Here is a 16,298-nt window from a genome sequence, read left to right as displayed (position 1 = left end):
GCGATACAACCCTGTTAAATCCACCTTCGCCGCCAGCAGTGCTCTCTTTAACCCTTTCGACCCCAATGGGACAAATAAATCCCAACATAGATTCCATAACCCATCTGCTGGGCGCTATCTGTCCCGTTTTTAATGGAAATTGTCATTATCATGTATTTTAAGGTTTTAACAATTTTTCGACAGGCAGCGACACGCTTTTTAGAGGTCATTCTGATTGTAAACGCCGAAAAGCGAGCACGTTATTGGTTTTTGACAGTGTTTTTTTACAAATTTGATAGTTTTTATGTGGTTTTTGAAACAATCTGTTTAGGTAAGTTCAGCATTTATAATAGCAAAGTATTTTGATGGTTTTTTTGTTTTGGTTTTTGCACTTTGGGTGTAATATTTGGCTATAGGATATATGTGTCCCAGTGGGTTTTCTGATAGGGTGATTTATATTCCAATGGTATTTTACAGTATATCAAGAAAGAAGTTGACTAGGGCAGAGCTTCAAGATCTTGCTGACAATTTAGAAGAGTTGTCATCTAGAGAAGAGGTGCAATCTCATATGAAAACTCTTCCTCAGAAGAAGACCCATTCCATAATAGTGAAGAGTCCGACGAGTTGTATCAGCCCTCGGATACTTCGGACGAAGATAGTGAAGACATTGAAAGTGATGCAAACGAGAACCTAACTCAACTCAACGACGGCGTTATTTCTGCTTAGATCAAGAGGCTGAAACTCCTGTTACAACTGGTAATATAATTTGGTCATTACCTATAAATACCTATGTCCCAAGACGTAGCATTCCAAATGAAAGTTAATGTATCATACATCCTTCAATTGCTGCAAATGCCTCCCCGCTGGACATATTCACTAAAATTTGTCCTCGAAGTTATTTATTTTTATTGCTGAATCTACAAACCAGCGAATCAAAATTTACAAAGAAAATAAAAGAAGCAGGCGACTTTCACTGATGCAGGGGAGATTATGATTTCTATTGGCTGCACATTAGTTATGTGTTTCAATAAGGTGCCAAAACTTCGCCATTACTGGTTATCGCATCCATCTTTGGGAAACAAGGCCATCAAATCGGCCATATCTGAAAACAGGTATTTGTTTTTACTATCCAAGCTTTATTTCAATAATCCAGTCAAGCCAGAAGGGGCCAGTAAGATTTACTATGTACAAGAGCTTCTATCTTGCTTCAAATATATACGTTTCAGAAATATCGATCCGACAGTACAAGTCAAAGTATTGACGAGAGCATGGTGGGCTTCAAAGAAAGATCTTCACTGAAACAATATATGCCACAAAAACCTGTGAAAAGAGGCATAAAATAGTCTAGATGTGATGCCAAAACAGAATATACATACGATGCAAATGTATATTACGGCAAGGACGACGTTGAAAGGAGCGGAACTTTGGGCGAAACTGTTGTAAACAAATTATGTGAAACTATAAAAAATCCAAACGTAGTTCTGACCTTTGATCGATTTTTTATATCAGTCCGTTTGATGGATTCCCTCCAATACCCAGCTGTGGGAACAGCCATTATTACACGAAAAGACATGCCAAAAAAATTTATCGAAAAACGAAAAATGTTTAGGGGTGAATGCGAGTTTTTATCAAATCAAACGAACTCAATCAAAATGGCAAGATACAAAGCAGGTTATTCTTTTAAGTAACTGCCATACCCCTGATATGACCTGTGTGAAGAGAAAAGACAAGACTGGGCAGAGTGTTGACGTACCATGTCCCACTGCTATTGCATACTACAATGAAATCATGGGTGGTGCGGATTTGGCTGATCAGATGAGTAGTGTGTATGACTTTGGCAGAAAATCATTTAAATGGTGGAAAAAAGTATTTTATCGACTTTTGATGATTGCTGTTGTTAACAGCTGGGTAATATATAATGACTTACGTCGTATCAAAAAAAAAGATACCCTTACTGGAATTTTTATTTACCTTATCAGAGGACCTAATCGAAGAAGGACAACAGCAAACTTCAGTCAAACTTCGAAGAAACAGTTGTGGAAGGCCATCAAAGAGATCAAAAGTAATGGAAAATGTGGGTGATCACCTTCCAAAAGAAACATCGAAACGGCGAAGATGTGCTCGATGCACTCTTCAGAAAAAAGAACGTAGAACCACTACTATTTGTGCAATGTGCGATTTAGGATTGTGCAAGCATTGTTTTGCACTTTATCATTCGTCCTAAAATGCTTACCTTTGCGGGTTGTCTTTTTGTGAATAAAAAAAATAAAAATTTTGAAATACAAAAATGTGTTTTTTTGGCCCCTAGGGATATTTATAACCCACCTAAAAATTCCGCCGGGATATATTTGTCTCACAATTTTTTGCTCTCCCTGTATTTATTTTTTTATTTTAACTAGTCTATATTGTCAAATGATCTCTTAAAATACCATAACTCGTAAAAACATCCTTAAAATCATTAAAAATAAAATTGGGCCCCTAAGGGTTAAAATATAATAAAGGCTTTCCGCACAGATTAGTGAATCTTACATGTGTAAATGTTCGTGTCGGTTCATTTTTAAAATCACTACACATCAATTTTACGTGTCGATAGTGTCACGAGATAAATTTTAGTACATAACTCTGACGTAGAGATAGGATTGTTCGACTAATTGACGATCAACTTAAACAACTCTTATACGAAAGTAGTGATAGTGAAATGGACGATAGTTTATGTAACCCATACGATATGTAATATATATATGTAACCCATGCCCGAAAAAGGCGACCCAGAAGTAGCCTTAGAAACATGTTTCAAGAAAAGCTTGCGAGCTGAAAACATTCAGTTAACCTCCACTACAAAAAATAGGAGACAAGAACATCACATACAAATACAAATACAAATCGTTTATTTGTCAAAATAAGAAAAAATACAATAATACATAATACATTTTATGAAAAAAAAAGTATGACAAAAAGAACAGTTCATCGAATATAAAAAAAACCGCTTCACATGCTCCTTATATTAAGGAAAGCATATGTGAACTATCCAATACGTAACAAACAAAACAGCTAAATATTTATAAGTAATTCCATATAACAAATTCCATTAAAAACTAGACTAAAAAAAAGAATCAATGCATGGCAGATGCAAGCACTATCATTAGTATTTAGTCTATGAACGGATTTAAAACGACTACAAGAAAGATAATGTCAAGTTATGAAAATAAAACAAAAAATTAGCAATTAGGGAGGCAGAAGCGAGGGGCGACAGTAAGGGCAGCCTGGCCGCGGGAAAAGCGAAGAAAAAAAAAAGATTATTATAATATAATATGATATGACGCTGAAGTCAGTATATCGTATTATTAATGACATCTATGATTTACTGAGCTTAAGAACCTTGTTCATAGAGTAACTTTAATCTGACATGCTTTGAGAAACCCCGGCAGTTGGTTCCACAAGTGCGCAGCAACAAAAGAGAATGAGCGTTGAAATGATGCCGTATGATGCTGAGGGATTGAAAATTTGTGATTAAACCTAGTGTTGCGAATATGACTGGCAGGACTTATATGGCAGGAATATTTCTTAAATAGGGAGGCTTATTATTATTTATAATGCGGTAAATAAAATTATACATATGAAGTTTTCTCCGGTTTTCCATATTTAAAATATTTACTCTATTCATATGTGGTGTAATGTGTTCTCTAAAATTTATATTAAAAGAAAGTCTTAGACAGGTATTTTGTACCTTTTGTATAATTCTTTTTACGTGTGACAGCAAATAATTATTGTTTACAGTGTCACCATAATCAAAAAGAGACGGAACTAAAGTGTCACACAACAAATAGTTTTGCCTAGAGGGAATATATTTTGTCAGCTTATATAGATTTTTAAGACGCGAATAGGTAGCTTCTAATTTTATTTTAATATGAGGCTAAAAAGTAAGGGCATTATCTATAATAATACCGAGATTTTTTGCTTGGTTAACAACTGGAATTTTGTTACCTGAAATGCTAATATCTAAATTATGTTCAACATCTCTTCTGATGTTTTTACTTCCTAGCACTATAACTTGCGTTTTCGCGGAATTTAATTTAAAATTGTAGTCTCTTGCAAAGGTTTTAATGCTTTTTAGATCGAATATGAGCGAGTTTTGTGTCGTTTCAATATTTTCCTTATTTATTGGCACATAGATTTGCGAATCGTCAGCATATTGTTGTAAAGTAGCATGTTTGACGACCTTATACATATCCGCAACATAAATTGACAATAATAAAGGTAAAATGACTGAGCCTTGTGGCACCCCGCAAGAGATTGCCAGAAACTCTGAGTACCTCGTGATGCCCGTCCCTCCGGGAATGGCCACTTGAAAGTCTCGGCTGTTAAAATAATTTTTTAAAAATTGTACCATCTCAAAGACCTTACTAAAGTCGAGTAGAGCCATGCAGGTGCCAGATTTCTGTTCCTCACTGGAGCGAGCATCATTTAATATTTTTGTAAGACAAGTACTTGTGCTGTACCCCAAGCGAAATCCTGACTGGCATTCTGGAAGAATTTTATGGACTTCTACAAAATGACCAAGCTCAATGGAAATGTGTTTTTCGATTATTTTCGACATAGTAGGTAAAATACTGATTGGTCTGAGATCCTTTAGTTCTAGGGGATTTGAAACTTTGAAACTTGAATTTGGTTTGATTATGGCTCTTTTCCAAATTGTGGGATATCTGTCATTAACATGTGTGATGAATGAATTTAAAATATTTGACAGCGGATTTTTTTTTAAGGTATAGAGAGTCTAAGAGAGAAATGCTAAAGATCTCATTAGTAAATCTACTATTTTTGTAAAAATTTATTAGCTCTAATGATGTAGAGTCAGCCATATTGGAGTGGCTTAAAAAGATACCATGAATAAGGGAAGCATTATTTAAATTTTCTGGCAGTTCAAATAGATGGTTTTTATCACGTGTTAGTTTTAGCTTGCCAGCAGTTGCCCAAAATTCTTTTCTTCTTTGATGCGCTACTTGCTTAAAGAATGCTATTTTTTCTTTAATAATTGCATGCTTAGTGTAGTTTCTTAGTTGCTTGTAATACTGTAAGTGCGCTTCTGATTTTAATTTTTGATATTTTTTGAGAGCTTTATCTCTTAGTCTAATTATAGTTTTTATATTGTGAGTAATCCACGGATTAAATGGCTTTTCAACAAGGAGTTTCTATTAAAGTGGTGCATATCTATTCAAGTGATTTAAGATCTTGCTATTAAATATATTTACTTTATCGTCAACTTGGACACTGTTGTACAAGTCTTCCCATTGGATCAAAAATTCATCCGCAATAAAATCAGTCATAATTATATTATTATAGTCTCTAAATAAAACCCCTTTTTAGGGGCCAACTATTTTAGGCTTTTGGAACAGGCAATATATGAGATTGTGATCTGTTAAAGATTCAGATACTACTTCGGACTTGGAGTGAACAGATAAGTTCTGGGTGGCAGTAATCATATCGAGAAGGGTAGAAATATTCGTATTTAAGTTAGTCCTGGTAGGCCCCAAGATTCGCTGGCAGAGGTTGAAAATGTCCATTAATAATTTAAGTCGGTTGACATGCGAAGACTGTGATAAAAAATTAATGTGATCTCACCAACAAGTATTATATTATGTTTCTGAAGATCCAGTCGCTTCTACATTATAGTCTTAGGAAGTAGTAGGTTACATAAAGTTGGAAAATTGAATATTTTTACTATCATTATATTGCTTTTAGCAGTGCAAAAACACCCTAGGGAAATAGCAGAATGTCCAGTAAAAAGTTGAGAGAAACATCTTATGAAATTGTTGAACCAAAAGTAACTACATTTTATTCTCAGGAAATTGTTCTACGTTATGCAAATCTGCACAAAACACTTTAGTTACCTTTGTGAACTTTCTTTCATGTCAAAGAAACCATGAAGTTCCATTCTTGGTTCGATTATTAAGATCTCTCGACAAAACATAAATGAGGTGCAAGAATAGTTGTTTTATTTGAAAAAGGCTACTCTACTAAAGGTGTGGCTACTAACAATAAAGTTGGCGTTTGGCAAAGTGATGAATCTTATACTTGGAATCGTTATCTCTATAATAATTCTCTTTATGATAGACCGAGAAGCGGTAGAAGACGTGTAATTAATAATAAACAGCAGAACCGTTATATTTACTTAACCATCCGAAGAAACCCAACTATGGAAATACCAGCACTTCAAAGAGATATGCGTGATGCTTTGGGAGTTTAAGTATCGGCCTCTACTTTGTGGAGTCTCCACGTTGCTAAGAGTATTCCTACTACAACCTGAGTACAAAGTTCGTCAACTAAAGCGGACATAAGAGACATAGAGAACTTTGAAACTCGGTGTTTTTTAATGACGAAACAAGAATTTGTCTGTTGGAGGATAGTCATCGGATACGGATATGGAGGGAGCCAACAAGAACTGCCCAGCTTGCTTATGCTTACCTCATACCACTCTTTGCAGTAGGAAGCATTATGTTCTGGAATGGATTCATGTCTAATGGTCACAAAATTAATTTATAATCAAGGTACAAGGACTGGTGACTGATTTAATTTAAATTAAAAAATTAGCCTATATTTAAAAGAAAAAAAGTTCTTAAGAATAATAAAGTTTTTTTACAAGTGTTTTTGTTATTTTCTCGATTAAAACAAATCATTTAATCTATTTTTGCCGAAAAAAACTTTCGAAAATTTAAAGGGTGATACAAACATTTGGAACCTATAAAGAAACATCAGCCAATAAATTCAAAAAACAACGCGTATTTTGTACCGTTAGTAAATAGATAACTGTCTAAGTTATCTCAGGAATCTTGGCAACTCAATGCACTATAAATCATCCAAGTCATGACCTACTATACTCGTATATCTACTTTTGTATTTTAAACGAGCGTAAAAATAATGTTGTTGAGGTGTTTGCATTTATTCACCATTACTTACCATTGTCCGCTGAAGGATCATCATATCTACACGATCTAAAAATATATTTTTGGCATAGTCCTCGTATTCCTGGTGCAGAGAAACAGCAAAACAATATTATGATTGTCAATACTACGATCATTACTATAAGCGTTGCTATTCCTTGGTTCGGATTCTGGTCGGATGTGCTTTTATTGGGTTGAGACGAATGAACTTCTAAAAGAGATAAAAAATTATTAAGATAGCGTTAATCAATGAATATACAGTGTGTCCAAGATAAGGATGTCTATCATGGAGATCTCGGCAGCTATAGGAGATTCGAGGTTGATTAAATTAGAGAAAAGCTGCGCATTTTAGAGCCTAACAATACGCGGTTTAGAAAGTTTTAAAATTTCAAGTAGATCCGGAGACGTTCGAGAAAAACCGAAATTTGCCGATTTCGTTTTTATTTTTTTCTGGCGTTATTTAAAGAGATATGGAAAAACAAAAGACACTTTCTCACGGCCAATTTTTAAGCTCTAAAAAATAACATTGCGAGATTTTTCCTACGACGTTTCGTTTCGAAGAAACCATCATCAACTTAATTTTTTTATATGGCGCGTAAAAAAAGTACACCTTGTATAAAATAGCATATTTTTTTATGATTACAACGATGATTGACATAATATGTTTCTACAATATTTAAATTGTAAAAAATAATTTTTTATTAAATTTTGATAGTTTTGATGTAGTAGGCTGTGAAATAATGACGTTAAGAAAATGTCAAAATTAAATAAAAATTAAATGTCAAAGTAGTTTTTATTATAACCATTATTATTTATTCTTTTTATCTAAAGTGGAGTAAATAGTTTTAATTATTTGATAAATTTAGTTGACATTGTGTTTTTGAACTCTGTTTTTGCGTCTTGTTGCTAGTTTTTTTTGTTACAAAATGGAAGACGCTTTTTTACCTGATGAAAAGTTTGATATGTTGAAATGTTATATCCTATGCGACAGCAACACCGTTGAAGCTGGTCGTATGTATTTAAATAACTATCCAGTCAGGAAACAACCTAGTACAGGGTGCGGCATAACTGTCTCCCTATTTTTAACCTTCCCTCGTAATGCCGTGCGGCGTCGCAGAATAGTGGGGGTACCGCCACTAAGAGCCGTATGGGAAACAGTTTTGTTTAAACATGTTTTAGTCTGAAGCATCATGTGGACCAACCCACAGCGCGCATTCGCCGTGGAAGTGTACCTCCGCGAAAATCGGTCAGTTATTGCTGCGCAACGAGCTTTCCGGATAAGGTTCTAAATTCCGCGAAATGAAGGAGTCCCGGACCCAAAATCAATTGTGTTGTGGGTCAAGAACTTCAGAGAAACTGGTTCTGTTATCAAAAATGGAGGTGGACGGCCACGGACAGCTCGGACACCCGAAAACATCGAGACCGTGAGACGCTCATTTTTACGGTCACCTAGACGTACTGCACGGAGACACGAAGCTGCCCTTCGTTTATCTGACCGCACTGTGCGAAGAATTCTTCAAAAGGATCTTCGTTTTCATCCATACAAGATGATTCTGGCACAGGAATTATCATTGGAACAATCGACGTGCTGCATGTGAAATTATGCTTCAAAATTTACCTCAGGGCGCAGTTTTTTTTTGTGACGAGGCACATTTTTACTTGTCTGGCTGGGTAAACAAGCAAAACTTTCGGTATTGGGCCGCTGATAATCCGAAAGAGATACACGAGAAGCCTCTACATAGTGAGAAAGTGACGAAGTTTGGTGCGCCGTGTCTGAAATGGGGATAATCGGCCCTTACTTCTTTGAAGAAGAAAATCACGCTGTTACTGTTAATTCGGAACGCTATATAGCGATGATTCACAATTTTTTCGCCCCAGCCTTTGCAGGACTCAATGTGCAAGATGCCTGGTTTTAGCAAGATGGGGCAGCAGCTCACACATCTCGAGCTTCAATGCAAGTATTGAGAGAAATGTTCCCCGGACGTTTGCTTTCCCTGAGAGGCGATATTTCCTCTTTAGGTCGGCCTGCACGCTCGCCCGACCTAACGCCCGGCGACTTTGGGGTTACCTAAAAGCTGAAGTCTTCAAACATCGTCCAACGACTATTAGACAACTAAAGGATGCAATCCGCCTGGAAATTCGCAGAATACCCCAAGAAATGCTTGCAAGAGTTATGCGAAACTTCAGATGTCGCTTGCACCAGTGCTTTGATAATGGTGGACGGCATTGTCAGATATTCTCTTCAAAACCACATAGGACAAAAATATTTTAGTTGTACTTTTAAAATAAAAAAATTAAATCTTTGTATTTCAAATAACATTTCTTTTATTAAGCCTTAAAAACAGGGAGACAATTATGCCGCACCCTGTACAAATATTTTCAGACGATTGGTTTTCAATCTTAAGCAGTATGGTGCATTTAAGAAGCCAGTATTGTCAAGAAATAAGCCCTGAAATGAAGAAAAAGAAAATAATGTCATATTAGCTGTTACTGAAAATCCGGAAATATGTATTAGAAAAATTGAAAATACCACTGGAATGCCAAAATCTACTGCGCATTTCATTTTGAAAAAACATAAATACCACCTGTTTAAATTCACAATCTGTCAAGGCCTCAGACGAGGAAAGGCGCAGAACATTTTGTGAACGGTACACCAGGAAGTGTCAGGAGGATGAAACATTTTCCCATAGGATTATCTGGTCCGACGAGAGCATGGTTACAAATAATGGAATTTTTAACCGGAAGAACACCCATTATTGGTCAAGAGATAATCCCCTAGTACACCGAATGGCTCGCCATCAGCACCGTTTCGGTTTTAATATGTGGGTTGGCATTTTTGGAACAGATTTAACAGGCCCTCTTTTTTACAACAATTCCCTTACCTCGGAGCGGTATCGCAACTTATTGAAACGCGATTTGGAAGAATCCGTGGACAACTTATCGCTTGCCAAGGTTAGAAACTGTTGGTTTCAGCAGGATGATGGTGCGCCCGCACATAATGCCCTAATCGTGCGAGAGTATCTATCGAACAGATTTCCGGAAGAATGGATAGGAACACATTCAACAGTTCCGTGGCCTCCTCGTTTCTCAAACATAACTCCGCTCGACATTTTTCTCTGGGGCTATTGCAAAAATTATGTTTACAGTCATGTTTTTGAATCTGAGGATCAGCTGAGAAGAATAGTTCTTGAAGCATTTGAGAGCATTACACCTAATATGTTAAGAAGTGTTTTAAACTCGACTGGTAAAACGTGTAAAAGATGAGATGTCTGTGTTTGGAGAATAATGGTAATTTGTTTGAACATTTATTACTATGATTTAAATTAGTATTTTTGGGTTTCTAGTAGGTAGTTTTTTAATTTAATAATGTGTTTAATTCTTTAAAATAATCACGTGACCTAGCTACGTAACGGTATATGAATAAAGTTTTTAAGTTGTCAATAACGTGATTTTTACTTAGTATTTCAAAATATGAGTACTACTCCATACTCAGCGTCATCATTTTACCGCCTACTACATCAAAATTATCGACATTTAATAAAAATCCAATTTTTAACATTTAAATATTGTAGGAACATATTGTGTCATGCATCGTTATAAACGTAATAAAATATGCTATTTTATACAGGGTGTACTTTTTTTACGCGTCATATAAAAAAATGAAGTTGATGATCGTTTCTTCGAAACGAAGCGTCGTACGAAAAATCTCGCAACGTTATTTTTTAGAGCTTAAAAATTGGCCATGAGAAGGTGTCTTTTGTTTTTCCATATCTCTTTAAATAACGCCAGAAAAAAATAAAAACGAAATCGGCAAATTTTGGTTTTTTCTCGAATATCTCTGGAACTACTGAAAATTTTAAAATTTTTAAACGGCGTATTGTTAGGCTCTAAAATGCGCAACTTTTTTCTAATTTAATCAACCTCGTATCTCCTATAGCTGCCAAGATCCCCATGGTAGACATCCTTATTTTGGACACACTGTATAAGCCTATATTATTAAGCAAAATGTATTATTTACTTGAATCAAGGTGAATAAAATAGTACTGGAACTAAAAGCTTAAATATATTGGAAGAGGACATCTTAACATCTAGGTCATTTCCAGGGAACTAAAAATAACATAATTTTAAATATCATATAAAATGGTATACCGTAAAACGGGGTTACTTTGCACCATTTTTTTTAGTTTTATTTTATTAGTTAGGATGTAACGTCACTGGAAAGAAGATCTGAACTTTTTATTATAAATATCAATTGAGCAGGTTGTAATATAACTCTGATTATAGCTATTTGTTACGTATATTGCCTAATCAAGAGAACAACCTAGTTTTATTAGTGGTGCAAAGTATACCCCAAAAAAGTCATACTTTGCACCACTCAATATTTTATTAATATTTGGCTACTAAATGCTTGCCGGTGTATAGAAAACCCTTATTATTTCAAACTTTGCACCAATTAAATGCGAAAAAATTTCGCAGTTAATTGGTTCGTGGGCCAAGTTTTGTGAATTTAAATCTACCTACCTACATATATTTATGAAACAAGCATAAAAGTAAAGAAAATTGCTACAATTTAAATGAACAAACTTTATTCTAACATTATAATAGTAAAAATACAACGTTTGAAACTAATCCCACCACAATTTGTCGCATTCTGGGACAATGTACAATCCTCGTTTAGACATTTTCTTGGGAGGGCTAATGGCGCCAATTACGTTGTCCCACGAAAACCATATTTCGTCACGTCTTTCTGGCCATTTCCAAAACTTTATCGATCTGGCCATAGCATTGATCATCGCTCCATCGTTTTCTATTGCTGTTATCACTCCAGGATAAACATGATCTTCACAGGAAAATAAAACGTACTCACCAACAACTTTTTTAACATCATCTAATCTGGAGTTTTTGACTTTTTCGACAATATTTGTTCCAAGAGAACCTGAGACGAGTTTTTCATTAAATTCTTTTTTTTTCTTTCATCTCTTGCATCTCATTTATTTCATCATCTGATGAATCCCTGCCTAGTGGAAAGTGGTCGTCCAAAACAATGTCCTCCTCTGAATCATCTACGATTTCTGGTTCAACAGCTTGAAGAGGTGTGGATGTAGATGCTCCAGTTAGATCTGTTAAACTAATTTCAGAATGGGCAATACTGTATCCTGCTGAAACCGTTATTTTCTTCTTTCTACGTGGCTTAAACTGTGTGGCTTCCTGTCTTTTATTTTCTAAATACTTAATGAAAGTGTTTTCGATATCCGACGAACTTGATTTATTGTGTCGCTAGCAGTTGTCATATTAGATTGCTTAGTTGTTGTTAACTACTCCAGAAGCGGTGTTACATCGCAATGGACGATACCGCATATCCTAAAGCTCGACTTTAATATCTCAGCGCTATTCTTTTCAATTTTTTTCATTAATGATCGTAAAAGCATTGGATAATGCTGTTTCTTAAGTACATTTGATCTACTCCCTACATGAGTTTCCTTATATTGAGATAAAATGTCTCTCCATGCTCTTTTCATGGGGGCAAATAATGCGACATCTAGCGGTTGTGTAACGTGGGTGCTGTTCGGAGGCAAACATACAAAATCAATGTCGTGTCTTCGACATCAATCGAGGACTTCATCATTAATATGAGAAGATAAATTGTCTCCTAAAACGACCTTCTTTCCCTGAATTTTTCTAAGCCTGGGCAATAGGAGAGTGCTTGACCAATTTGCAAATGTCTGTGATTCGAACCAACCAGATGCAGTATTTGCATAACGCGTACCAGGGGGACCATTCTCAATCCAGGTGTCCCACAAATGCTTGGATTTGTACACCACATAAGGAGGTAGAAGCTCACCAGCTGCATTTTCACAAATCATAAGAGAAATGCTACTCTTTGAGGAATTACAAATTCGTTTGGAATACTTAACACCACGTTAGTTAATTTTTTTTTTTTGACCGGGGTCATCGGTTAAGTTTGTCTCGTCATAATTAAAAATAGCATGCGGCTCTACACCAGTTAATGTTTGTTTTAGATTTTCTATGTATTCAGTCATTTGTTTTCATTGAGTGCTGCTCTACTTCTTTTTATGTTCGAGGCTATCCTTGCAGTAAGGTCCTTATGACGAGTTAAAAATGATTTGACCCAATTGATACCTGGAGTATTATCCCTAAAACGAGTTATTTTTTTTCCTTTGCGATTTAAATAGCTCTTGATTATTTGTCGCAATTCCATTCCATTAAGAGGAAAACCAGAATCACTAAGGCTATGAATGCATTGTACGAAACATCTTTCCTCTTCATAAGAGAATATTAATGGGTATCCAGGTTTTCTAGCGTGTGTTCCTTTTAATTTGTGAAAAATAGTTCTCCTTGGAATGTTAAAGTATTCAGCGGCAACTCTTGTGCTCATGCCATTTTGTATTGCTGACAAACATGCCTTCAAGTCTTGTTCTGAGTAGTCTGCATATCTGCGAGATCCCAGTTTCCTTTTATAACGTCTGGGCATTTTCTGAAAACCATTTACCTATTTAACTTTTACTCTTGCGAATGAAAATAGTTTGGACATGACAAGTAGAGGATACTTTGCACCACTTGAGCGGTGCAAAGTATACCCAATTCAGACGTGTACTTACCAATTTTTGTACTCTGGGACTTTCTGCACAGTATGATTTTGCAAAGCCAGAAAATCATAGAATTTCTAGGTTAACATTCGGACGGTTGCTGATAAACAACTGGCAACCAGGAGGATATTCGCGTGCGTGTTGGTGACGTATTGCGATGTTGCCTATGTGTTCTAGAGGTAGTAGAAATATCTGAACAAAATTATGAGGAGGATTACAGAAAATATGATTTTACATGTTGGGTGCAAAGTTTCCCTGCTCAGTGCAAAATAATCCCGTTTTACGGTAGTGCCTTTGTTTTCGCTTAAATGACCATAAAAACGATGAAATTCTCTCGATGAAAAGATTGCGTTACACCAGCAGCATACTATGCCGATACCGATATGCAAAGAGACCCTTCCGACAAACGGTGCATCGGTACGGTATTTAAATCGAGAAGAAAACTCTCGTCGCAGCAAAGGAATTGCCTACAATATTTAAATTTTGAGATTATTTTAAGACTGGGCCTGTTATGTTTAAGTGCATTATAATCAGTCACTTATTTAGTCTCGTAACTCCTACTTACTTTACAAAGTAAGTCTAAAAACCCAAATAGCTAGATTATATCCAAATTTAATAAATTTATATCAATAAATTAACTATTATTTGATTGATTATTATTGCTCAAGGAATGCTCTTTTTAACGTTGCCAAATTTATTAAGATCGGTCAAACCGTTAAGAAGTTAAAGCAGGTTATTGCAAAAACAATACAACAACAAAGTCATACGACGAACGGTTCCCGAGATATGGCCGACTAAGCCGACATGACAGTTATATTCATCCGGTAATAGGGAAAATAAAATAATGGATACGGCCTACTTATTTAATAAGGATAAGTTAGAAAAGAGTTGCCAAATTATTTCATTATTGAACCTTTTAAAAAGCTTAGTGCTGTACATGATTCTATAATTTCTGTTATAAAATAAATCAAATGATCAAATGTCAAAAACCATTTTAAAAAAAAGATGATTTTAATTGAACCAAAATAAAGAAAAAGAGAGGTAGAGCAGAGCATTCCTAAAATTAATTGAATATAAAAAATATATTTTATTGATGTATTTTCTTATTATTATTATTATATTATATTACATTTAATTATTATTTGTAATATTAAATTATATTAGAATAACACCTTTTAATATATTAAAAAAAGTTACCGTTTGTTTATAAAAGTCAAACAATTTGAAATAGCTTTTGATTGAGTTTTTAGAAGAATAAAAGAGATTCAAAAGAAGTACTCTTATACTACTTATATTTAATTTTACGGTAGTAGATTTCACTACCGAAACATTTATTCAAATTAGGTTTTCTCATTCTATAAATAGGCTTTTTAATTTTAATAAAAAATAAAGTTAGGTAGGACATTGAAAAGAAAAATGAGTTCAGAGGCGATTAAAGAGGGTTTGTAAAGTTTAATCGAGTTGTATGTGAAAAATCTTTCGAAGATGGTAATGTTATATTGCGGAATAGTAAATTTATTTTTTTACATTATATTAACGTTCATGTACATTATTCCTAGGACCGAATAGATTTTTTTTGAATTTTTAATTGTTTGATTTCTTTATTTAACTAGGCTGCCTTCACTTTTCGAATGCGACATATTTCTTAAATAAGGTGGTTAAAAGTGTGATAATTTTATTGTTAATATTTCTTTCGAAGAATAGATGTTGCCAAGGAAGTTGGCGTAAATCATCTTGAAACTTAGTATCAGAATTTTCAAGCAGCGAACTTTTATTATTTTAATTAATGGAAAGCTTTCAAAGAGAGTACAATATCTATGTTGCTTATAAGAATTGGATCTAATAGGCTGTTACTTATGTTACATATTCTAAAAGATTTGTCCAATAATTGGGTTAAGCTAGAAGATTCAAAAGTGTCAAAAATAGAATTTTTTAAATTTAAAAAAATTACATTAATATAATAATAATAAATGACTTTTATTAATCAAATAATAATATTCTTACAATTTTTAAACAACTTGTTGAGTTCCCACTTGGCGCAGTGTAGCTAAAAGCTACTCTACTGAACCAAGTTAGGACCATGCTTAAATAATTAAACTAAGCATATTATGGCGCAACCATAAAAAAATCCTATTGTTAGAAACCGATATATAATTTCTTAATTAATTAAAATTATTTTCAATAAATTTTAATATTTTATGCTCGGTTTACTTATTTCAGATAAGAATTCCTTTTGTTTAAAAAAAAAGAAAAAATGAACCTGCGCATACCCACCTTAAAAATGCGGACCGCAAGCGGTTGTACGAAGATCACCCCACTGGGGAATGATACCTCGACACACTCGTATTAAACGCCGTCTGTGTTTATCAAATTTACCCTACTTCGATAAGTGAATTAATATTATTTAGTTTTAAGTAATTTAGTGATTTAACTTTGAAAATACATTGTATACTGTACTGAGTTTGTTTCTTTTTTTTTTTCATGTTTTATCTAACATCAGAAGTGGATTTGTACTTTCTGCCTACTCTTTTCCCATTGACTGAAGAGAATATACCGTAAGTACTAAAATGCAGTATTTTGTTTTTTTTATTTTCTTGTTTTACTGGCGTTTTTATGATGCGTTTTGTTATAAACTCAAACAAGAAGAATTAGGCTTCAAATTATAAATATCACCTAATGTTTTTAATATTAAAATATTTAGGATAACAAGCGATTTATGGAAAATTAAGTCTTTAATATATGTATTCAACGGATATTTCTCAAAAAATAGACA

General features: G+C 34.4%; 1 protein-coding gene across 3 annotated transcripts in view; it reads right to left on the bottom strand.

Annotated features, from left to right (window-relative positions):
• The window catches only part of LOC126739457 (uncharacterized), a 125,679-nt gene that overhangs the window by 31,344 nt on the left and 78,037 nt on the right, over positions 1-16,298 (bottom strand). For all 3 annotated transcript variants that reach the window (XM_050445140.1, XM_050445141.1, XM_050445142.1), the window contains exon 2: positions 6,934-7,128. In XM_050445140.1, the coding sequence (XP_050301097.1) occupies positions 6,934-7,128 (195 nt within the window). The remainder of the gene's footprint in view (positions 1-6,933; positions 7,129-16,298) is intronic.

The sequence above is a fragment of the Anthonomus grandis genome, chromosome 8 (genome assembly GCF_022605725.1).
Source record: "Anthonomus grandis grandis chromosome 8, icAntGran1.3, whole genome shotgun sequence".
Taxonomy (NCBI): Eukaryota; Metazoa; Arthropoda; class Insecta; order Coleoptera; family Curculionidae; genus Anthonomus; species Anthonomus grandis.
This window is presented reverse-complemented; position numbering and strand designations above follow the sequence as displayed.